Raw genomic sequence first — 25,416 nt, 5'->3', positions numbered from 1 at the left:
TGTCTCTTGTTCTTCGTGGGGCTGTTCTCCTCTCTCCCTGCTTCTTGGCTGAGGTGGAAATTGTGGTCATTTTCAGCAGTGCTAACTCAGGGGTGGTTGAAGACCTAAGGAGCGGGGATCAGGTGGGGGCTCCTGACTGTTCTCCGCAGAATTGCAAGCGCACCCACCCCATGTTCATTCTTTTCTCTAAGCCCTTGGCGTTCAGTGAGCCACATCACATGTAAATATTGAGACATAGCATTTAACGGATTTAATTTTCAGATGCTACCCAGTTCTGAAATCTCTCCCAGGCCCCATGCCTGGCTTCAGCATCTCATGGTGCATCTCAGGCGGGTGATACCGAGGGGCGGGTCTGGACCTGAACACAGTCACTTTTGCTGCCTTGTTGCTTAGGATCGATGCGCGAAGAGCTGCTGGGTTTTTGGCCAGTGGAGGGGACGGGTAGCTTCTGACTCCCCTGGCTCCCGTCCCCTCGCTGCAGGGACAGGGTGCATTCAGCGTGGTCCCCCTTAGCCTCGCCTCTCCTTGCCCAGTAATTAGCTCCCTCCCTCCCACATCCTGGAGGAGCTCCCAGTTGCTTTTTCATTTCCTTTGTATAGTGGGTTTGATGAGACATAAATATCAACTTGGCCTTGTCGAGGAGTTGTTGAAACCATTCCACGGAGCTGAGGCAGCCAGAGCTGCAGATGGGAGAGGCTGCACAGTTCTCAGCTGCAGCTGTTGTTCAGAGCTATTTGCACCATCTTCCCCCCAACACATGCTAGGCCCACGTAGTATAAACCTCCCGCTGATTTGGAATCTAGGTCTCCTGTTTTTCACTGGTGGGCCCAGCCAGAGGCCTGCTTAGGAATCCCAGAAAGTGCAGTTTCCTTTCCTGGCTCCGGTGGGCATTTATGCTCATCTGCTGGTGGCCTGGCCACAGGGCTGTCTTATATTCCATGAGCATGCTCCCGCTGACCTTTCTACAGACAGCCATCCCTGATTTAGGAAAATGTACATCCCTGTATGTATAGATATACAGATATATATAATATATATACACATACAAATAGAGATGTCACATATGTATGCATGTAGATATCTTGAATACGCATGCACACACACACACACACCACACACACACCGGTTTCCTGGATGTGTACATCTCCCTGGAGGAACCCAGCTGCCTACTGTGTGCAGAGTCGTCTAGCGCAGGACGTCTTTTCTTTGTTTCACCTTCCTCCCCAGCCTGCCTGTAGCTTTCCCAGTGAGCAGGGAACCTCGGTGGCCCTGTGATGGGCCCGAGGGGCCCCAGGATGACCAGAGGGGCAGCTGCAGCCCTGGACAGGCTGAGTGGCCGTTGGGGGTGGATGCTTTGGTTTTTTTCAAATGTCTGAATGTGTGCTCGAGCGAAGAGGTTTGCAGCCTGTCTCTCAGATATTTGGGCCACACTGTCTGCTGCTTCAGATCAGTTGGGTTTGATGAGCTCTCGGGGGTGAGAGTTAGGTGCCAGCCATCATTAAAATGTTCCAGCGGTTTTGTTCCCAGATGGAAAGGCAGAGTTGGAGAGGAGGCTGGGCTTCTCCTCGTGGCTTGTGTCCAGGACTGGGCCCCATCATTTCCCTGTGCGCCCGCCAAGCCCAGACAAATGTACTGGATACTACGAGGATTTATTAGACTGGGGGCTGGCTCCTTTAAAAAAAAATCCCTTTAAAAGGCATCTCTTGAGGATGCTGAAGTTCACCCACCAATGTTCCTAGGTAGACACACAGCACAGACTCTCTTCTCACAGTCATTACTTGGCCGGTGGAACATTAGGACGTGGTTTATTTATGGAGGAAAAGGTTGAATTATCCACTGCAACTTAAAACACTCCCCACAGTTTGCTTCTTTTTAACAAACCCTTCAGCTGCCTTCTCAGCCTTGTTTGAAGATGGGTTCTCAGCTGAAGATGATGGGTAATTAAGCCGAGGACTGGTGAATGGTGCTCAGGCCCTGCACAATTTTGGAGCTGAGCCATGAGCAGGAATTATCGAGATGTTTAAAACTGGCTTTTGAAAGAAGGCCTAACACAGCCGTCTGAAGTGAACTTGCTTAGGTCAGAGGGGGTTCAACAGGCGGCCGAGAGGGGCCCAGAGGGGCCCTGAGTTCTGTGGCTTCCCCACAAGCTTAGCTGGAATGATTGGTTGAGTGAATGTGAGAGCAGAAGTGGAGGCTAATCAGAACAGCCAGGTGGTAGTCGGCCCCTGGCCAGGCCAAGGGGGAGGGAGAAGGTCCTGGGGGATGGAGCAGGCAGAGGGTCTGGAACCAGCCTGGGGCCAGCACACAGGCCCTGAGGGCCCCTCCGAGGGTCCCGTCCGAGTGTGGTGCATCCCCTCCACTGTGCACAGGAGGGCAATGAGTGAACCGTCTGTTACGTCCAAAAAATGCAGTATCCCCCTGTTGTGTCCCAGGACTCAGGAGCTTTGGTTTTTGTGCTGAGTCGTTGGTGTTTTTCATTTATTTATTTATTTTTTTAGATGGAGTCTCGCTCTGTCGCCCAGGCTGGAGTGCAGTGGCGCAATCTCAGCTCACTGCAACCCCCATCTCCCGGGTTCAAGCGATTCCCTTGCCTCAGCCTCCCGAGTGGCTAAGACTACAGGTGCCCACCACTACCCCTGGCTAATTTTGGTATTTTTAGTAGAGACGGGGTTTCACCATGTTGGCCAGGCTAGTCTCGAACTCCTGACCTCAAGTGATCCACCTGCCTCAGCCTCCCAAATTGCTGGGATTACAGGCGCGAGCCACCATGTCCGGCCTGTGCTGAGTCTTATATTCACATTTATTTTTAACTTCCAGAGTCAAAACCCCTGTGATTCATTCAGAGAGACTTGGGGGGACGGTTCCATCTTTGACTGCCCATTCTCTACTAATATATAGCCTGTTCGATTGGCCAAGGGTCAGCAGGGACACACAGGGTTCCTGCTCCGTCGTGGACTTGGGAGAGTGGGTGGGGCCTTTTTGAGGATCCCTTTATTCTGTAATGAATCCTAGGAAGGAATGGGACGGTGCAAAATGATTTTAAGTAACCTAGATCAATATGGTTTTAATAGTGAAAAAGCGGGGGCCGGGCACGGTGGCTCACGCCTGTAATCCCAGCACTTTGGGAGGCTGGGGCGGGCAGATTGCAAGGTCGAGAGATCAAGACCAGCCTGGCCAACATGGTGAAACCCCATCTCTACTAAAAATACAAAAATTAGGCGGGTATGGTGGCGGGCACCTGTAGTCCCAGCTACTAGGGAGGCTGAGGCAGGAGAATCACTTGAACCTGGGAGGCGGAGGTTGCAGTGAGCCGAGATCGCGCCACTGCACTTCAGGCTGGGACAGAGCGAGACTCCATCTCAGAAAAAAAGAAAAGAAAAATTGGGAACAAGCTAAGTGCCCACATAGTTACAAAAATTACGTTAAATAGATACACGGTTGCTTTTAAGCTCCACATACAGCACCATAGAGCTTTTTCTATATTTGTAGGCATTAAAGCAATTCCAGGAAGGATCTAAACCAAACATTTGACCCAGGTTGTCTCTCTGGGGAGTGGAGCCACATGGGATTTCACTCTTTCTGTATTCCTATTACTTATATTAAACACACATGAACAGAAGAAAAAATAGTCCCAGTTACACAAGGCTATGTGACATTAAGGGGCCTGGGCTCGTGGCTGCCCGGCGAGGGGAGGAGGCCGTGTTCCGCCTGGGCCTGACCTGTCTTTGGTTTCCCGCAGTATTCCCGGCAGGAGCAGGAGGAGGAGGGCCGGAAGCGGTATGAAGCCCAGAAGCTGGAGCGCATGGAGACCAAGTGGAGGAACGGCGACATCGTCCAGCCAGTCCTCAACCCAGGTAAGAGCCGTGGACACCAGCAGCAGGTGCCACTCCTCACTGGGGACGCGTAGGAGGCAGGAGCTGGCCAGGCCTAGGTGAGCCTCATGCTTGAGGTTCCCCAGGTGCTGAGCACGCTCTCCTGGAACCGGTTTCTCTGGGGTCCCCAGGGAGGGCTGTCCCCCAGCCCTGCCCTGAGCCATGTAGACCTCTCCAGTCACACAGCTGGAAGCGACCTGAGCGACTCAGTGAGTCCCATGAGGGCACTGTGCGTGGGGCCTCCATTGCCAGGCAGGTGGTGTGCACCTGTTCACGAGGAACTTGTTTTTTTTGTATCTTTTCCTTGTGTTTGCTCAGTGGCTTGTTCTTTTCTTTTCTTTTTTTTTTTTTGAGCCGGAGTCTTGCTATGTCACACAAGCTGCAGTGCACTGGCACAATCTCGGCTCACTGCAGCCTCCGCCTCCTGGGTTCAAGTGATTCTCCTGCCTCAGCCTCCTAAGTAGCTGATATTACGATTACAGGCACGTGCCACCATGCCCGGCTAATTTTTGTATTTTAAGTAGAGATGGGGTTTCACCATGTTAGCCAGGCTGGTCTCAAACTCCTGACCTCAAGTGATGAGCCTGCCTTGGCCCCCCAAAGTGCTGGGATTACAGGTGTGAACCACCACACCTGGCCAAGTGGCTTGTTCTTGATGGGATTTCCAACTCATCCAAAAAAGAAAAAAACGGCAGCAGCTGTTCAAGCGCCACTTCTTCCCGGCCCCACTGTTCAGACATTGATTGGAGGAGTGGCTCTGCCAACAGGCACTGGGCTTTGTGGCATGCCCAGCTTCCCTGTGGTGTTGGTCCCTTCTGCCATCCATCCTCTTGCTCTCATGTCAGGGTGCTCTAGCTTTAATAAAATGTTCACTCAAAATCTAAACGAAGGCACGGTGAGATGTTTTGCCTCAAGCAAGGACTTTCTACTCAGAGAACTCCCCAAGTTCCTAGAAACAATTCAGGGCAGGGGGCCCTGGGGAGCATCTGTCCCCCTAGGAACAGGGTGAGCCCTCGGGGACAGGCAACGCGCATTACCCCACTCCCTACTGCACACATGGTGGTCACGTTGTCATAGTGGCAGGAGAACTCCCTCCAGGATGCACTGTGTGCTTCTCTGCCTCCGTGCGATGGCCTGGGCTCGTGGCACATTCGTGCTCTGTGCTGGGTTCCATAGGGTACCTCATGCGGGACGGCAGCCTGAGGAGGGTTTGCTGCCCCCCACCGTGCCTGGGGAGATCCTGGCCATGGTGGGTGTTTGAGTTTCTTACTCAGCTTCCTCTGTTTTGCTTCCACCCTCAGCAGTGGTGGAGGACCTGCCTCAAGTACTCCCTTTCCCCCTTGGATGTGCCTGTGATGTGGGCTCCACTCTGGGGTCCACCTGCTCCTAGCCCTGCCGAGAGGCGCCCTGGCCCCTGCTACCCTGGACTCGGGGCATTGTTATGGCCGCTCACCTCCCTTGCTTTGTCCACGTAAGCACCAAAGGGGACTGGTGAAAACTCAGTGGGTGCACAGATGAGAGCATGGCTTTCTGGGCTTGGCTGCTGGCGTGCAGCAGGAGTGTGCTTGTTTTCCGGGCGGGTCAACTTGAGGCTTGAACAGGAGTTTGCGTGTATTTGGTCTCACATTTGTGTCTCTGACTCAGTCTGTGCTCCAGCCTCAACTTGCCAAAAGCGGAATGGTTGTCACCTTAGGCCAGTGGGACTGGGTAGGTCGGTTTCTTTACTGTTGGGGAAACCACTGTAGGTTTCTTCTCTTTTCATGTCTGCTTTTTAACAGACACCAAAAAAAGAAAGAAAGAAAATTAATGTATCAGTATTAATAGAAAGAATGGTGCTGCTTTGATGAAACCCCAGTGAAGAGATATCTTTTTTTTTTTTTTAATTTGAGGCAGAGTCTCGCTCTGTCCTCCAGGCTGGAGTGCCGTGGCGCGATCTCGGCTCACTGCAAGCTCCGCCTCCCAGGTTCACACCGTTCTCCTGCCTCAGCCTCCCTAGTAGCTGGGACTACAGGCGTGTGCCACCATTCCCGGCTAATTTTTTGTATTTTTAGTAGAGACAGGGTTTCACCGTATTAGCCAGGATGGTCTCGATCTCCTGACCTCGTGATCCGCCCACCTCGGCCTCCCAAAGTGCTGGGATTACAGGCGTGAGCCATTGCGCCCGGCTGAGATATCTTTTAAAAATAAAATTTAAACAGCGAGTTTATCAACACAGCAATACACCAGACAGGCCTGGAGGCACGTGCTGGGGTAGGCAGTGCCCAGGCTGTGCTTTTGGGAGGGTAGCCCAGCAGTCAGGTCAGACACAGGCCCTAAGGAATGTGATGGGATGGGAGCAAGGGGAGGTGTCTTAGGAAAGACACCTCAGGGCCAGAAGATATGTCCACATTCAAATCCCTAGAGCCTGTGAATGGGACCTTATATGGAAAATGGGTCTTTGCAGATGTGGTTAAATTAACGATCTTGAAATGAGATCATCTGGGTTATGCAGGTGGGCCCCAAATCCAGTGATCAGTGCCCTTGCAAGAGACAAGAAGAGGCTATGTCTAGCCTAACACAAAGGGGTCCTGGAGGAGAGGGTTGGGTGGAACATGGGGGCTTCCTGGATCTACCTTTTCATGAGTGGTTTCTGGAGAGAGCTTGGGGTAGGTGCCAGACCCCGGGGGGGAGTGGGCAGCACTGCTGGGCTGACTCTGGCTTTGAGAAGCATGGATTAGATCCTAGCTTCTGCCTTTAACTGATCCTCAGGGACACTAAAATTACTCAAGGTTTTCAATCAGTTTAAATTCCTTTACTCGTGGGATTCTCTTCTGTTTGCCAGCCTCCGATTGACTGTAAATCTACACACGATATTTTTCAGAATGTGTTATTCACTGTCAGTCAGAGTTGGCCTCCTAAATCTCAAGATTTCCTGATTTGTATGTGCTTTTATTTTTACTTTTTTGTTTTATAAAAATGCATCTTCCTCAGATGATCGAATTAGAGACTTGGCTTTTAAATGTTTCTTAGGAAGTCCCGTGTCCATTCTTTCTTGAGCGTTTCTGAACATCTGCATCTTTGACTCCAGTTTCCTGGTAGAGCCGGCATCTCAGTGGCAGGGCTTCCCAGTGCCCTCAGGAGCCCAGGGGTGGGCTCATCTGAGACCAGCCTGGTCTCCTATATGGTGGCTTAGCCTGAGTTGGGTTTGGCAGGGGTGTCCGGGTCAATGGGGAACAGCAGCTCTGGGAGAAAAGTGTGCGTATGTGCTTGGCACTGGGGTCTTTCTAACAGGTGTGACACATGCTTTGACTTGCCTGCTCCCAGCCCCTGTCCACCCCACATCCCAGACCTCATCCTAGAGCAAGAGTTCAGACTGTTGCCTAGCAACCTCCACAGGGGTGGCATCGTCTCCCAGGTACCTCAGAGTCTGAGAGTTCCTTAAAAGCCCTTTGTCCAATATACACAGCTATAATTTGTCTATATATATATATATATATATATGTATATATACTTCTTTTTTTTTTTTTTTTTTTGAGACAAGAGTCTCACTCTGTTGACCAGGCTGGAGTGCAATGGTGCGATCTCGGCTCACTGCAACCTCCACCTCCCGGGTTCAAGCGATTCTGGTGCCTCAGCCTCCCGAGTAGCTGGGATTATAGGCATCTGCCACCACACCCAGCTAATTTTTGTATTTTTTGTAGAGACAGGGTTTCGCCATGTTGACCAAGCTGGTCTTGAACTCCTGACCTCAGGCGATCTGCCCACCTCAGCCTCCCAAAGTGTTGGGATTACAGGCGTGAGCCACCATACCCGGCCAGAAGGCAGACCTGGTCAGGGACTAGACCTCATCTGTTCCCTGCCCAGGACAGCTGGCACTCAGAAAGGGTAGCTCATTCCTAACTGACAAGCCCCAAGCTGTTGAACACGCCAGCCCACTGGGCCACGCAATGACTGGGACTCATTTCAGGTGAAGACAAGTCCTTTCTAGGTCTGGCCTTAGGCAAGTAATGTTTCTCAGTAGCTGAAAAAGCTGGTGGGATGAAGGGTGGTCCTGACCCAGAAGTTGATACCTGGGGTCTCGTAAGTGTCCAATGTCATTGCTTTTCTTTTCTTTTCTTTTCTTTTTTTTTTTGAGATGGAGTTTTGCTCTTGTTGCCCAGCCAGGTTGGAGTGCAACGGCACAATCTCAGCTCACTGCAAACTTCACCTCCCTGGTTCAAGTGACTCTTCTGCCTTAACCTCCCAAGTAGCTGAGATTACAGGCACCCGCCACCACACCGGGCTAATTTTTGTATTTTTAGTAGAGAGGGGTTTCACCATGTTGGCCAGGCTGGTCTCGAACTCCTGACTTCAGGTGATCCACCCGCTTAAGCCTCCCAAAGTGCTAGGATTACAGGCATGAGCCACTGCGCCCAGCCCCAGTGTCATTTCCGAGGCTTTGATGTGCTTCTGGGTCATGGTTGCTAAATTGTGTCACCACAAATCATATGTCAAGGTCCTGACCCTGAGTGCCTCAGAATGTCACTGAATGTAAAGAAAGAGTCTTTAAAGAAGTAATTAAGTTAAAATGAGGTCATTAGGGTGGGCTGGTGTCTTTACAAGAAGAGGAGGTTAGGACAGACAAACACAGAGGAACAACCCTGTGAGGACACGGGGGAAGGCAGCATCTACAAGCCCAGCAGAGAGGCCTCAGGAAGAGCCAGCTGCTGATACCTTGACCTGGGACTTCCACCCTCCAGGGCTGTGAGACGAATTTCTGCCGCTTAAGGCGCCAGCCTTTGGTGGGCACTCTTGTTACAGCGGCCCCAGCACACGGGTACACTCCACACACAGAATTTCAAACCGGCTCCCCTGCCTTCTCTCCTGGTCACTGTTAGCTGCCATGTGAGTTTCCTCATTCCTGCCCTGGGCTTGCCCTCATGCCAGGGTGTGTGGGAGAAGTAGCATGTCATGGAGTCAGAAGCAGAGTAGAGGAGCTCTTCCCAAGAAGCCACATTCTGGGGGCCTCCCCACCCAACCCACCCTCCTGAATATGCATCAAGAGGTCCTTGCATCTGGGCCCCTCTGGGAGCTGGCATGCAGGGTCGTGATCTCAAAGCCAACCAACAGACCCCTCCAAGCTCCGGGAAGGAGCCCCTGGGGGTCCCGACGTCCTGTATCGCAGCCAGTTCGCACGACCTGTGGCTTGGCCCAAGGGAGGGGATGCCTGTTCTCCCACCTGCTACTTCAGCATGGGCCTGCCAGGGTCTAGGGGTGTCCAGAATCAGTCTGCAATTGCCGAGGGCACCTTGGGCCTCAGGGGAATTTAGTACACCCTGAAACCCACAATACCACGAGGAGCGGGGCTCTGAGAGAAGGCCAGAAATTGGCGGCATGAAAAGATTGGAAAAGCCTATTGTTTATTGACCTGGGAACGGAAGGAGACTGAAATCAAATGCCCATTAAGACAGCCTTGGCCGGGTGCGGTGGCTCACGCCTGTCATCCCAGCACTTTGGGAGGACAAGGTGGGTGGATCACGAGGTCAGGAGATTCAGACCACGGTGAAACCCCGTCTCTACTAAAAATACAAAAAATTAACCAGGCACGGTGGCGGGCGCCTGTAGTTGCAGCTACTCAGGAGGCTGAGGCAGGAGAATGGCGTGAACCCGGGAGGCGGAGCTTGCAGTGAGCTGAGATTGCACCACTGCACTCCATCCTGGGCGACAGAGCAAGACTGCATCTCAAAAAAAAGAAAAAGACTCAGCCTTGTGTCGAAAATCAGATTAAAGTGTGGTTTACGCACCCACGTGTGTCTTGAGAGAGTGAGAAAGGGAGTGGAGTGGGATGGAAAAGTAAAAAAAATACACCAGGCTTGAGCATGACACTTGGAAAGAACGTTGGGTGTGGTTCCTGTCACATGGAACTGACTAGAGGCAGACAGATCAGATGCCTACTAAGTTTACAAGGAAACTGAATTTGCCTGGACTGAAAAAAAGCTTTTGACTGTTCAAACTTTAAAGTAACCTCTCCAAACCTAGACGAGCAGGAGGTGGGCCGTGGGCCCCTATTTCCCAGTGCCCACTTGGATGAAGCCATGGTGGATAACCAACAGGGAAGAACCTTCCAGGAGGCTGAGCCAAGGACCATGTAGTTCCTCCCCAAGAGTGGAATCAGAGTCTAACCAAAGACCCTTCCCCGTGGCCATAGCTCAGACCCTGGCGGGAGTCATCTCTGCTCGGGCCAGGGGCTCCTGGGTAGCTCCTGTGTTCTTTCCTTTCCTGAATGAGTGTGCTCTTCTGTTCCCTGTTCCGCTGCTGTATAAAGGGTGCAAGTGCAGGTAACTCATCTTCTTAGTTCATTGGCTGCAGGAACATGAAGAATTGCATCTAAACACGATGGAGAAGACTGCATGCATGTGACCAGCTGCTGTGCTCTGAGGTCAGCGCAGAGGCCGGATAGGGTTTCAGGTGGTCGTCCTTGAGGGTGAGGTGCTCTACGTTTGCAAAGAATACAACAGGGATCTGGTGACTGGAGGGGTAGAACCAGACAGAGATGACCAAGCCTGTCTCCACACATAGCAGGGCCACGCTGCCCTGCCTCCCCTGTAGCAGATGTGAAAATACCGTGTCTAGAGTGTGAGCAGAGTGAAATGCTGCTTCCAGGCCTGACCCATCAAAACCTCAGGTGTGTGAGCCTCCCCCGACTCTGTCCCTTTCCAAGGTAACTTTCAAAGCTACTCATTAAAAGTAATGGAGCTACGGGATCAAAGGGGCCTGAATCCCTACATCTCCACCATTTGGAGGAAATCTACCCCACTAGGAAAGCCTGATTTGGACTTTACCTAAGCAAGAAATCAACCTCACTGTGTGACCCACTAGGGTTTTAGGGTTTATCTGCTGCAGCAGTGACTACGATCTTGACTGACACAGTGCCTAATCTGTGAACCTGCAGTTTCAAAATGATGTGAGGAGCCTGAACCAGGCCCCCAGGATAGCAGTGGGCGAGGTTTACACAGCCATAAACACAAAACTCTCATTTTCGGATCCCGTCCTATGTGACAAACTATTTACAGGGTTTCGTGTGTGCTAGGTGTTTACGTCATCTTCACAATCCGATAGTTTCACTTTCACCATCCCTGGTTCCAGCTAAGGAAACTGAAGCAAAGGGAAGTTAAGTTCCCATGAAGGCAGCAGAGCTGGGATTCAAACCCAGGCAGTCCAACTCCAGAACCTCTCTTCCTCCCCTATCCTCTCTTGCTTCCCCCATGCCCTCAAACCCCAAAATTACTGCTTACGGGAACAGGACTATGGGCCTGGCCAGAGGGCCAGAGACATCGCGTGGAAGGCGCTTCAGACCCAGGGCCGAGCTCCTGGCCTGGCCATGTTCACCAGCCCTCGCACCCTCGTGGATGGCTCAGGGCAGATCTTCCTGGGGCTTGGCCAGAGCACTGCCTGACCCCAGAAAGGCGAATCCCAACCCAGGAGCCAGGGGCTGGGTGATCTGCCAAGACCCCATCTGCACTGGAAGGGCTGGACCAGGCTTGGAAGTGAACACTGTTTTCAACCCAAGGGCCAGGGATGAGGCAGGCACTTGAACTTGTTGAGGCAGGGCTAATTTTGTGATAAACCCTAAAAATGGACAGCCATATGGCCACATAGTCCCTACACGGTCAAAGCTGGACAGCTGACAGCTGTGAATCCGAAGAGATCACGGTAATTCTATTTTCTCTTGTCAGACAGAGAAAACAATAAGGATAACTGGCTTTTTAAAAATTATATATTGGGCTGGGTGAGGTGGTTCACACCTGTAATCCTAACACTTTGGGAGGCTGAGGCGGGTGGATCACTTGAGGTCAGGAGTTCGAGACCAGCCTGGCCAACATGGTGAAACCCTGTCTCTACTAAAAATACAAAAATTAGCCAGGTATGGTGGCAGATGCCTGTAATCCCAGCTACTCAGGAGGCTGAGGCACAAGAATTGCTTGGACCCAGGAGGCGGAGGCTGCAGTGAGCTGAGATTGTGCCACTGCACTTCAGCCTGGGCAATAGAGCGAAGCTTTGTCTCAAGAGAAAAAGAAAGGTCTACCTTCTAGAGACTGGACGTTATATGTCATCGGCTTTTTTTCTTAAGTGCAGCCTCTTAAAGATATTTCAGGAGCAGTGCGGTGTTGGGTGACTGAAGCTCCTCCAAGGTATTTGGGGCTCTTGCAAGAGTGAGGTGATAGAGCAGTGAATGGGGTCGGGGGCTGGCCAGAGGGAACAGCTTGCTCCCTGTGGAGCTGTACGTTCTCAGGCCAGTGGAGTAAATTACAGAAACACTGTGGCACTTTTTGTAAAATTGGAAATGCAAGTCAGATGGTTAACTAGAGCCTAGTGGAGGGTCACACGCAGCCCCGGGACTCACAGCTTTGAGGTGTTTCGTGGCTACCCCTGGGCAGGGCCTTGCAGGGCACTAATGGCCCCAGAGAGTCTCGTCATGGCCCACTAACAGAATGGGTCATGACTCCTTGAAAACCTCTGCTTCACCAACTGTAGCCTGTTTGGAGACCATGGTTTTCCTTAGAGAAATCATAGCTGAACCGGCTTCGGACGCCTTCGTTGACTGTGCAGACCTCAGGGTGGTTTCGGCATTGCCAGACCATTCAGCTGTGGGAATCAGTCTACCCCATAACTAATCTCTCTCCTTTGCAATTTCAGAGCCGAACACTGTCAGCTACAGCCAGTCCAGCTTGATCCACCTGGTGGGGCCTTCAGACTGCACCCTGCACGGCTTTGTGCACGGAGGTAAGAAGGAAGCGCCCTGGCCACTCCATTCCTGTCCCTTGGCTCATTGTTGCTTCTCTGGGAGCCATGCTGCTGTCTCACACACTTGAGGCTCTTGTGTTTGGTGAAGTATAAACTTCCAAGAAGTTGCACTATAGGCCAGGTGCAGTGGCACATGCCTGTAATCCCAGCACTTTGGGAGATGGAGGCAGGAGGATTGCCTGAGCTTAGGAGTTCAAGACTAGCCTGGGCGACATAGGGAGACCCCTGTCTCTACAAAAAAATAAATAATAAGCCGGGCGTGATTGCCTGCGCCTGTGATCCCAGCTACTGGGAGGCTGAGGTGGGAGGATCGCTTGAGCCCAGGAGGTCGAAGTTGCAGTGAGCCGTGATCGTGCCACTACACTTCAGCCTGGGCAACAGAACGAGACCCTATCTCAAAAAAAAAAGTTGAACAATAAATCACAGAAATATGCTGGTGGGCCGGGCGCCATAGGTCACGCCTGTAATCCCAGCACTTTGGGAGGCCGAGGTGGGTGGATCACCTGAGGTCAGGAGTTCAAGACCGGCCTGGCCAACATGGCAAAACCCCATCTCTACTAGAAATACAAAAATTAGCCAGGTGTGGTGGCGGGCGCCAGTAGTCCCAGCTACTCGGGAGGCTGAGGCAGGAGAATCACTTGAACCTGGGAGGCAGAGGTTGCATTGAGCTGAGATCGTGCCACTGCACTCCAGCCTGGGTGACAGAGTGAGACTCCGTCTCAAAAAAAAAAAAAAAAAAAAAAGACGCTGGCACCCGTTTTTCAAATTGGTGATAAAAGTTAAACAGATGACTGCGTCCCTGGGGAGGCTCACATGCAGCCCTGGGATCTTATAGTTGTGAGATGTTTAATGCCTGCTGAGGGTCAGGGCAGGGCCTTGCAGGGCACCGATGGCCCCAAAGACTAGCATTGTGACTCACCGGCAGTGACTCGTTCGTAATGTTTTTCCTCTAATGTTTGCATTTATTTTTTCCCTGTAAGTACAGATCTCTTCTCAAACAACACAGGCCTTAAAGTTCATAGCTCGGCTTCCCAGAGTTTGGGAAACATAGCTGGAACGCAAGAGGCTCTAGGTTCACAGACGGACACTTTTTACTTTAATGATGCGTAATTATTTTTCATGATTTAAAGAAAATGTAGATAGCATATCAAACCTGTAATTTCATGGCTACTGTAATTTTGAAGAAGACCAAAGTAAGCTTTTAAAAACAAGTTGGTTGAAGAAAAGCATCAAGGAGATAAGACCATAGTGAAGTGGTATCAGTGAGAGCAGAAGTTGTGAAGGTGCTGTGTGGTTAACGAAGGCTGGGCGCAGCTGTTCTTGGTGTACTGAGCTATTCATCTGTCCCAGGCATAACAGGCAGTTTTGCACAATGCTGTCATTTCTAATTGCCTGGAACACCAGGTTCTGTTTTCTTCTCCACTCAGAAAACTCCTATTTATCCTTCAAAACCCAGCTCAAACGGCACCACTCTGTGCTGGCTTACATTGATATTTCTACCAGGGGCACCTCAGGAGCAGGGACTGGATCATATTCTTTGTGTTGGCTCCAGCACCCACAGAGAGTCAAAGGGGCACCTTGCAGATACTTACTCCATGAGTGAGAGGCACCAATCACTTTCAGGTTTGGGACATTGGCTCTGGGCCTATGAGATGGAGTCTCGCTCTGTTGCCCAGGTTAGAGTGCAGTGGCATGATCTGATCTTGTTTCACTGTATCCTCCGCCTCCTGGGTTCAAGAGATTCTCCCGCCTCAGCTTCCCAAGTAACTGGGATTACAGGCACATGCCACCATACTCGGCTAATTTTTGCATTTTAAGTAGAGACGGGGTTTTACTATGTTGGCCAGGCTGGTCTCAGACTCCTGACCTCAAGTGACCCGCCCACCTCGGCCTCCCAAAGTGCTGGGATCACAGGCGTGAGCCACCACGCCTGGCCCTGATGTGAGGTATGTTTCCAAAGTTTGTTTCTTTTTTAAACTAATCCCCTTTTGTGTTTCTTTTTCCTGTTTCATGATTGTTTTCCTCTTCCCACTCAGTGGTGGCTGCACTGCTGGTAAATCTGATTAACTATGGTCTTGCCAAGGGAAGCTGTGCTTTATAACAGCACTTCCAGGCCCACAAGCACTGTGACAATCTGAGTATCTCGCTGCCCGCAGAACAGCTGTTGCTCAGAGGCATTCCCTGTTTCCCCTTCCTTACTGCTCCCATGTCTCTGTCCTCCCTTGAATTCCAGGGTGGGCGCAGCTCCCTCTTCCGAGCCTGGCCACCCCAAGCCCAGGCTTCTGCCACTTCCAAGTATTGTGTTTGAGCCTCATACAGCTCCATTCTGCCTGGAATTTGTGAAACTCTGGGCTACGAGCTTTGCTTATTTTGTCGACATGTTAGACGTTCTTCACTAAATGGGGCATTTCCGTCGTCGCTGTCTACTTGGTGAAAAGTCCACACCCTTAAGCCCAGTCTTTCTTTCTTTATGTGCTGAAAGGTATCCGTGAGATGCCAGGAATGGGAGAAGTCACTAGAGAAGCCCCTTGGAAGTCTGCAGCATGTCATGTTCATTTACGGTGTCTAAGCTGCTTCATTGATACAGGCACATGTTAAGATGTGTATTAGGAACAGTGGCTTTACAATAATGCCTATTTTAGTAGGGATTTTCTGCCCACAATTTGTAAAAAATCTGTCTAATAATTTTACCAAGCTTAACCTTCTCTCTTTTTTTTTTTTTGTGACGGAGTCTCACTCTGTCGCCCAGGCTGGAGTGCAGTGGCGCAATCTCGGCTCACTGCAAGCTCTGCCTCCTGGATTCACGCCATTCTCCTGCCTCAGCCTCCCGAGTAGCTGGGACTACAGGTGCCCGCCACCATGCCCAGATAATTTTTTGTATTTTTAGTAGAGACGGGGTTTCAGCATGTTAGCCAGAATGGTCTCGATCTCCTGACCCCGTGATCTGCCTGCCTCGGCCTCCCAAAGTGCTGGGATTACAGGCATGAGCCACCGTGCCCAGCCTTAACCTTCTCTTATAGGGCCTGGTAACTCACCAGGAGCGAATGAATAAAATAAACACTGCATTGAAAACATGAACTGTGATTTTATCGTATTTTCCTGTAAAGTACTGTTGGCAAGAATGGCATCTAAAATTATTTGAATCAAAATCTTCACTAAACCGTAATTCACTAGATGCCAGTTGCAGAAGAAAATGGTGAAATGGATGCCAATTTAGCCTTTATTCTGTAATTCTAGACTGCGCAAAGCTGCGCCCAAGTCCCGTTTTCTGTGAGTTCCACACACTGGCTAGCCTTGGTCTTGAGGACTTTACACACAGGTCTGGGTGGTGATAAACTCGTGAAGGGTGTCTTGGAAAGGGAGGAGCTGTTCTGGCTGGAATCACAGGTAGAACGCAGTGCTCCCACCAGACACTAGCTCATTGCTGCTTTCCTGGTTGCATGAACAGAACCTCCTGTCTTTAGTTAGGGGAATAGAAAAGCTCTGGGGAGTGAGCCCGAGGGTGTGGAGGGTCCTCATCCCGTGCGGGAGGAGGGTTGGCGGGGTCTCTGCCGTTCTGGGTTGAAGGGCTCGTGGAGGGTGTGGAGGACCGTCATCGTCCCGTGCGGGAGGAGGTGTGTGTACAGTTCTGGGTGGAAGGGCATGTGAAGAGGGCAAACTGGGCTTTTGGTTTCTGTCTTCCCTGAGTCCTGAGTGAGTCACTCCATGGTCCCCCACCCTCCTCCATAGAGTGCTCAGGGTCGACCCAGAGAAGACCAGTTACCCCCTGGTCTCCCCTCCACTACCCCCACGTTTGGTTGCACAGACTGAAGGGGTGACCTAGCCGATACCTGTGGGGGTCCAGACCTTGGGAGAGGGAAGTTCTTGGGGGTCAGCCGGTAGCCCTGTTCAAGGCAGACCTTAGAGGAGTCTTGAGCATGCATTCTTTACTTCTCAACTTTTGGCCATCTTAGCTTTTTCCTTGGTACTTTATTTTTTATTTTTAAATTAATTATTTTAAACTTAAGTATTATGTGGAAACGATCCAGAGGGCCTTGGGTCTCTCTTCCTGCCATCGCTCCTGCAGGGGTAGCTGCTGTTTCTGATTCAGGACTCTGCTTCCTAAGCATGAGGCTCTGTTGCTGTCCCTTGATGCGTAAGTTTCAGATGTGTGAGCCCCATCACTGTTCATCAGGTGGGGTACTGTGATGACTTTCCCTCGAAACAGTGTTACTACGAAAGCCAGCGGTTGCTCTGTACCCTCCAACAGCTCCGTAAGATGCTCTCAGTACAGTCTGCCTGCCACGGAACTGTTCCCTGCCATGTTCCCTCCCTGCCATGTTCCCTGGACCCTCCTCCTCCACGTTGCTCATTCTGTGCCTGCTCTAAACTGCTCTCCTGGGACGGCCTTTGCCGCTCGCCTGGGTTGGATGCCAGGATTCATGGATCTTCAATTTTTCTCTTTGCTGGTTTTGGTGGAACATGTCCTCCAGTGGCTCCCTGAGAAAGGCAATATATTAACTGGAATAAAGGCTCAGCTGCCGCCCAAACAGCTTGGCTTCAACAAGAGAGAGGACTTTTTCTTTTTTTTTTTTGACCTAACAATGCAGCTGTGAGCGATCCACGGCTGATAGGCAGCCCCGTGGTGCTGGGGACCCTGGCTTCTGCTGCCCTGTGGCTCCGCCAGCCCGGGGGTGCCCTCTTGGTGAGCCACATGTTGCCCGTCTCTTCATCAGCGTCCAGCCCCAAAGGGGTGGAGGGCATGTTGGAAACTGCACCCTCCCCTTTTGGCCACAGTATCCTCATGTGGCCACATCTGTGGGTGGGTGAGTGCCGCTGGTCAGACGCATCTGTTAGACATTGGAGTGACTGATGAAGGAAGGATAGTCTCTGTCGTGGGGCCTAGAGAGTCTTCTTCCTGAGCTTTGCGCGTCTGAAATGACTTCTGGCTGAGCAGGGCGTTCTAGGGGGAAGCGTTCCTTACAGGGCTTGGAAGCCTTTGTTCCATGTCTTCTGGCTTCTGAGGTTTTTGCTGGGAAATTCAGGGACTGTAGATTTTTCCCTCCACTTTCTGGCCGCAACCTCTGCCTGTCTGCTAGCCTGATCTTCCCTCCCCATTCCAGCCTTCAGCCCTTGGCCTATCCTTGATCTTCCAGGGACTTTTTATTACTAACCCGTTTATCTGGATAGCAAATCACATGGTTTGCAGTTTCTGGGTGTTTCTTCCAAGTGAAGTGACATCCTTCTCCACCCCTGTCCCCCAGACACCACCAGCTTAGCAGCCGCAGGTGATTGTGCTGTGCACTCACATTGAGAGCCATGACTCTGGCTCACTGGGGTCACCCCAAGTGTTTGGTAGGTTGGAAGGGGCTCAAGAACTTGCACTGCCCCCTTGCTCCTTGGGATGCTGAGGCTACTGGTCTGGAGTCCCCACTTGGCCGTGTCACGTCTCTCTCAATCTCTGCGCTCTAGGCCACCCTTCCCAGGCAGTTTTGTCAGGCGGGCTCACCTCATGTAATTAAAAAGTTTTAATTTCATCCATGGACAGCTTTTTAAAAAATGTGTGTGGGTACATAGTAGGTATATATATTTATGGGGTACATGAGATGGTTTGATACAGGCACACAATATGAAATTAGTACGTCGGCCGGGTGCGGTAGCTCACGCCTGTAATCCCAGCATTTTGGGAGGCCAAGGTGGGTGGATCACTTGAGGTCAGGAGTTCGAGACCAGCCTGGCCAACATGGTAAAACCCTATCTCTACTAAAAATACAAAAATTAGTTGGGTGTGGTGGTGGGTGCCTGTAATCCCAGCTGCTTGGGAGGCAGAGGCAGGAAAATCACTTGTGCCCAGGAGGCAGAGGTTACAGTGAGCCAAGATCATGTCACTCCAATCCAGTCAGCCTGGGTGACAGAGCGAGACTGTGCCTCGAAATAAAGAAATAAAGAAAGGGAGAGAGAGAGAGAGAGGCAGGGAGGGAGGGAGGGAGGGAAAGAAAGAAAGCACATCATGGGGAATGGGGTATCCATTTCCTCAAGCATGTATCTTTTGTGTTACAAACAATCCACTTACACTCTTTTAGTTATTTTGAAATGTACAATTAAGTTATTATTGACTATGGTCACCTTGTTGTGCTGTCAAATAGTAGGGCTTATTCATTCTTTCATTTTTTTTTTTTTCTTTTTTTTGAGACGGAGTCTCACTCTGTCGCCCAGGCTGGAGTGCAGTGGCGCGATCTCGGCTCACTGCAAGCTCCGCCTCCCGGGTTCACGCCGTTCTCCTGCCTCAGCCTCCTGTGTAGCTGGGACTACAGGCACCCGCCACCATGCCCGGCTAATTTTTCTGTATTTTTAGTAGAGACGGGGTTTCACCGTGTTAGCCAGGATGGTCTCGATCTCCTGACCACGTGATCCGCCCGCCTCGGCCTCCCAAAGTGCTGGGATTACAGGCTTGAGCCACCGTGCCCGGCCTCTTTCAATTTTTTAATACCCCTTAACCATCTCCCCTGGCCCCTGCTAACCACCCATCCTGTGGTTAGCTTTGGAGCCTTCCCCTCCATCTCAGGCTCCTTCCCGGGCCACCAGCTCTACCGAGGGAGACGCAGCCGCCTTTTGCTTAGAGCCAGCCCTTCCTCTCCATCCTGCCCTCTTCTCGCTTCTCCGTCAGATCCGGTCTGTATGTCTCCTCCACTTGAGGTGATGATGTTGGCCCCTCCCCTGAGAGGCTGGATCTGTGGCCTCATCTCTGCTGCCTATTAAGGTCACTTGGGGAACTCTTAAAACCACGGACACCCAGACCCCACCCGACAGGTGACCCAGACCCTGGGGGTGGGGGTGAGGGGTGTCCAGGAGCCGTAGTGTCCCAAGCTCCCCAGGGAATTCTCGGGGACAGGCTGGGGCAGCACTGCTGCGGTAAACATCCTACCCTGGGAAAGAGAAACGGCTGTGAGAAAGGGGCGCTCCTGGACTCGTGTGTCCACGAGTGTGTTTCCCTTCTTCTCAGCAAGTTTCCCAGTTCTGAAATCCATCTTGTCATCTTCCTGGGTACCCTTAAGTGAGCAGCCTAGTACCCATTTGGGGCTATTTTGAGAAGCTGGAAGAAGAACCTCATTCCTACAGTTAATTACTGTGATCCTCCCTGAATTATACCACAAGAGACCCCAACAGCTGGGGACGGAAGGAGTTGAGATACCTTGAGGGGCAGATTGAACTTTGCGGACAGCGGCACCTCCAGCCCTGCCTTGGACCAGTTTTGTGGGGGAACTGGCCCGGCTGGCACCCCCCAACACTGCACGTTTGTGGTACGTCAGCCTGTCTCTCTCATTTCAGCCTAGATGTGGCCTTCATGGGGCCCTTGTCCAGGGGATGATCCAGGTTGTTCCGGTTGCTTCTCCGGTTCCTGTATCAGGGTCTTTAGAGCGTGAGGGGAATCTATTCCGGAGGGCAGGCACGGGTTGTTCTCTGGCTTAGAAAAGAACCTCAAAATTTATTGATCACATCGGCTCTGAGTAAAAACTAACTCTGCTCTGAAATAGAAGTCAAGGTGGGTATCCTCATCGGGAGGGCTTGCTCGGCTCCCATGGTACTGGGAAGCACAGGATGGAGCATGTGGCAGGGAAGAGGGGCCACAATAGAGTTTCCTAAACTCATCTGAGCCTTAGAAACCATCTTAGTGCTCATTAAAAATGCAGATTCCGGCTGGATGCGGTGGCTCACACCTGTAATCCCAGCGCTTTGGGAGGCCAAGGCAGGTGGATAACTTGAGGTCAGGAGTTCAAGACCAGCCTGGCCATCATGATGAAATTTTGTCTCTCCTAAAAATACAAAAATTAGCCGGGTGTAGTGGCAGGTACCTGTAATCCCAGCTACTTGGGAGGCTAAGGCAGGATAATCACTTGAACCTGGGAGGTGGAGGTTGCAGTGAGCCAAGATCACACCACTGCACTCCATCCAACCTGGGCGACAGAGCAAGACTCTGTCTCAAAAAGCAACAACAACAACAACAACAAAACAAACAAACAGATTCCCTGGCCCTTCTCTTGGAGGTTTTGCTGCAGCAGGGCTGGGCTGGGGCCCAGAAACCTGTATTTTTAGCAACAAGTGCCCTGATGGCTCTGATGATTCAGGGGCCTCAGAAACCCACAGCTAGAGTGTAGGTTTGTCTCAATGAATCCAGCAACCGTGTCCCCATGTCCAGTAATCTCCCACCCATGTCCCTGGACCTCTCCAGAGCATTGGACACCACTGACCTGCCCACCCTGAGGTCCCCTCACAGGATTTCAGGCCATTATGCTTTCCAAGTCCTTCATCCTCCCACACTGGTGGGCACCAGGGCGGCTGGGGAATGGGCCTGGGTGTCTGAATGTTGATTGCACCCCTAGTGGTTCTGCCTGCACCAGGGTGAGGACCCTGGAGCTCTCCGGAGGCTCTGCCTCCTCCTCTTTCACCTGCCCCTGAGTGTGGATGTGCCCCCGAGGTCTTCCCTCGCCCTCTTCCCACCTTTTCTCCTGTGAGCTCACCTGACCCCACGGCCTCAGCTCCCACCTCCAAGTGGCAACTGACAGATTTTCTAATATCCAGCTCAGTCGTTACTCCCAAGCCCCGGCAGCCTGTGGCAGCTTCACCTTGGACCTGCTCTTCCTCTGGATTCCCCACGTGCTGTCCTCCTCCTAACTTCTGAAGGTGATATGTGAACGGTGCCCTGGGGCTGCGGCCTGTGGCAGCCCTCACCTAACCTAAACTCTCTGGGCCTCTGTCTCCTCCCCACCAGTGAGATAATGCAGGGATTACAAATAAACGAGATAACACAGGGAAGGCAGTACATGGGAGGCATTTAAGAAAGATCAGTTACTTTCATAACTTTTATTACATTCACTTTATTAGTTTTATTATTGCAGACATAGAGAATGTTCTGCTCCGTGGAGAACTCAAGCTTTTTTCTCATATCCAGGGGAGCGTTTACAAAATAGGATCACGCACTTGACCACAAAGAGCGTTTTAATTATAAGTTCCCTAAAGTGACACCCATTAAGCCTAAGCCTCCTTAACGAGAACATAGCCCCTGGAAATGCAACACTTCTGCAAATAACTGCCGGCCAAAGAAAAAGTAACATCTGGACTTATGATTATGTAGAAGATAATGAAAACTGAATACTTCCTATCAAAATCAGGAGGAGATAGCTAAAGATGTTTTTGGAGTAAAAGTGACAAACTTTGAGCTTATTACTTAAAAGGAAAAATAAAAAATACCTAAGTGTTGGAACTGGAAAAAAAAAAATAACAAAATCCACCCACAGGAAGGAGGCGGAAGGACTCAGGGCAGGAGCAACCCGACTTTATGTCTCTGTCTGGGACTCTGCGTCCCTCCTCTCCCCATATCTTGGAGCTGTCCTCGCAGCCCCCTACTGCAATCCCCCAAATCCAAGTCTTTACCACCACAGAACCTGTAAAGTTTGGGCCATCAGAGCTTGTTCCGCTGTCCCGTCCAAGTCCAAGCACTCTCTAGTTGCAGCCTACTGGGCACTGCCCTGGCACCTCGTTTGCAGAATGTGGGTGTGAGGTCATCACTGAGCCCCTTAACTGGGATGACTCGGCCTTTGCTGCTGAGGCTGGAGACCAGGTCTGTTTTGCCTGCTCTGCCGGCCCCAAGTCACAGTGTGCACACCTGGGTCAAGGGAGTAGATGAAAGCCGAGAGGGCGAACATGACTGTTGATCGGCCTTGGCGGGGAGTGCTGTCATGGCAGAAAATAGTGGCCAGGATGTAGTGGTTTTCTGTTCTGTGCTATCTTCAGTCTACAAATAAGTTTATCAGTAAAGAGCCACTGACCGCGCCAGCTATGACAGTCTAGGAGGGTCTAGGGAGATGTACTGGCTGTGCTGGGAGCCCTCTGTCCTGTCGCTGTTCCCTCCGCCCACTCACTTTTCCCTCCGTCCAGTTGCTGTTCCCTTCACCAGGTTGCTGTTCCCTCCACCTGGTTGCGGTTCCCTCGCCTGTTGCAGTTCTCTCCACCTGGTCGTGGTTCCTGTGGTTCCCTCTGCCTGGTTGCAGTTTCCTCCACCTGTTGATGTTCCCTCTGCCTGGTCTTGGTTCCCTCCGCCTGTGGCTGTTCCCTCTGCCTGTTGCGTTCCCTCTGCCCGTTGTAGTTCCTCTGCCTGGTGTGGTTCCCTCCCCTGTGTGTTCCTCTGCCTGTTGCAGTTCCTCTGCCCGTCGCAGTTCCCTCTGCCTGTTGCAGTTCCCCCTGCCTGGTCGTGGTTCCCTCTGCCTGTTGTGTCCCTCTGCCTGTTGCTGTTCCCTCTGCCTGGTTGCTGTTCCCTCCACCTGTTGCTGTTCCCTCCACCTGTTGCTGTTCTTGTTCCCTCTGCCAGGGTCTTGGTTCTTTCTCTCTACCTGGGTTACCCAGACAACTGCAAGGCTGCATGTGTTTTTCTCCCAGTCTCTGAAGAGAAGGAAAGAGACCTCTCATGAGCAGTCTGTATAAATTAGACTGCCTCCGCTTACCTTTTATTCCAAAGCACCATCACTTGACACACTTTCCTATGACCTCTGTCTGTTCACTGCTGCGTTCCCACTTAGCGCAGGGCCTGGCATGGAGTCAGCACTCAGTAGCTGAATGACTGGACTGGGAAAAATGAAGGTCCTGCGTGAGAAGGACTGCGGACTGTGCTGGCCCCGTGCAGTCAGCTCCACCCAGAGGATTGTGCCAGGCTGCACGTGTACTGCACGTGAGAAACACGTAATGACCGTTCTGTAACTCGAGAACCAGTGACCAGGCACCTCCTATGTGCCGAGCCCCTCTGTGCTCCACCAGGGACGCTGTGAACAAGACACAGCCCTGCTGGTCGGTTGGGAGTCAGACCTCCTGCGACAAACATCCATGCGGGTGTCTAGCTGCTGGGGAGCCAAACAACACTGCTGGGGGTCTTGAGGCCAGGGGACAGCACAGCTTAGCCTGAGACTATAGGAGAAGGCGGAGGAAAGAGAAGGCAGAGAAAACATGGGAGGGGGCACAAGTGAGGCCTCCACCAAGACGCTCTTGTTCACTTGGTCTTCTTGGGGCAGTTTTGAAAAAACAATCTTTTGTACCTACAGGAGGAGTTGACTTTCACTGAAAAATGCAAAAGAGGGCACAGTTGCTCTTTTCCAATTCCGTGACCTTGTTTGGCCGGAGCCCCCACTGCTACGTGGGACACAACACACCAGACCCTCAGCGTTGGGGCGAGGAAGGAAAGAGGTAGATGAAGAGCTGTTCCCTACTCTTGAGGAACTTCTGGTCTAGGGGGGTCAAGAGGTGAACAAACACTTTGGCACACCGCTTTCTTCCTCGTGAAGCTGAGTCGTACAGGCTGCAGTTAAATTCCTTCTAGTACTCACCTTCTAGGATCTTGGTGTTCGAAAATATCATTCTCCATGTTCTTCTATTCTGAAGAACAGCTTCACGTCCATCCTGATGCTTCAGTGGGGGAGTGGGACGTGGGGACTGGTGAACTTGAACCTTGAACCCCGAGATGGTGTCAACCCCGAAAGCCTGAGCATGGGATTCATATCGCTCCAGTCCAGGCATCCTACAGGCACCTGTCCCAGAAACTCACTTTGTCCTGCCCACACTGGGTCCTCCTCTCAGCCGGGTCCCTGGTGGCCAGCACGTCATCCCTCTCAAATCATGGGGCACTGACCCCTTTCCAGAAATACAGAGTATTTGGTTGAGGTCATGCCATGAACCGTAAGAACGTCCTTCTCTACCTGTGTACGGGTCGGGTGGGGGTGTTTTTCTTTTCTTTTTTTTTTGGTGCCACATTGTCCAGCCTGTGCTTCTCTCTTTAGCTGTGGTCACCAGGGGCATGCGTGGCAGATACCCACTGACAACATTTCCCTGTTCCAAGTGATGAACACAAACTCTTCAACAGGAACGTCCCCTGGACTCTTGGAAGGAAACTGACACCCCACCAAAATTTCTGGGCCTTCCAGGAAGTGACCTTGCTTTGGTAGCCTCCAGGCTGAGGCCACAGCCTCTCACTGGCCTGTCCTTCTTAGGGGTGGGCCTGGGGGCTCGTGGGTAGCTGCAGCCTCCTCTTGCTTGGGCCTCCATGGCAGTTGGGATGCAAAATCCATCTACCCTTTCTCTGCTTCCTTATTTTGAAAGTGAAGCGTGGGTACTCAAACATCAGGAAGCAGTCAAGACCTCCCCCCTTCCCTGCTTCAGACTCTATAGAGTGTGAGGAATCAATGGGCCTGAGCAGCTCTTGGCCCTTCTCCCTGGGTCTGTGATGCTCCCAGACATCCGGGAACCACTTAGTGAGTATTCCTCTGTCCGTGGTCCCAGCCACAGAACCTGGGAGGGAGAGGCCAGGGCTGTCTTGCAGGCTCTCACTCAACTGGATCTTTTCAGAACTCTTGTAATTACTAACGGGTGGGGTATTTAAAACAAGATGAAGTTACTATCATTTTCTTAATATAGGAGGCTGGCACCCACGCTCCGTCAGTGGGGATTAAATATAGAAATGGGGGCATCTCAGATAGCCGCCCACAGAACAGCGGCACACGGGCTCCGAGCTGTGAACTGCCGCCTTGGGTTTGCAGGCAAGCCTGACTCAGTCACGAGCCAGGCCTTGGGAGAAGAAAATGAAGCCTTATTTTTAAGCCAGTTGACAGATTAATACTTAAAAACAAAAAAAACCCACAAAACAAAAACCTGTAAGCAGTTAAATGTTACAGTTAAAAATACCTTTGGTACCTAACGTGTATACATTAGTGGCCAAGAAAGTCTTGTTTTTTTCCTCGTAATTCTTGAAATAAATGCAGCT

The 25,416-nt window shown here is 51.5% G+C and overlaps 1 protein-coding gene across 1 annotated transcript in view; it reads left to right on the top strand.

Annotated features, from left to right (window-relative positions):
* ACOT7 (acyl-CoA thioesterase 7) overlaps positions 1-25,416 on the top strand; it is a 127,571-nt gene that overhangs the window by 62,623 nt on the left and 39,532 nt on the right. Inside the window, exons 5-6 of the mRNA XM_030805406.1 lie at positions 3,740-3,854; positions 12,528-12,614. Of these exons, the coding sequence (XP_030661266.1) occupies positions 3,740-3,854; positions 12,528-12,614 (202 nt within the window). The remainder of the gene's footprint in view (positions 1-3,739; positions 3,855-12,527; positions 12,615-25,416) is intronic.

The sequence above is a fragment of the Nomascus leucogenys genome, chromosome 24 (genome assembly GCF_006542625.1).
Source record: "Nomascus leucogenys isolate Asia chromosome 24, Asia_NLE_v1, whole genome shotgun sequence".
In the NCBI taxonomy this organism is placed as follows: domain Eukaryota; kingdom Metazoa; phylum Chordata; class Mammalia; order Primates; family Hylobatidae; genus Nomascus; species Nomascus leucogenys.
This window is presented reverse-complemented; position numbering and strand designations above follow the sequence as displayed.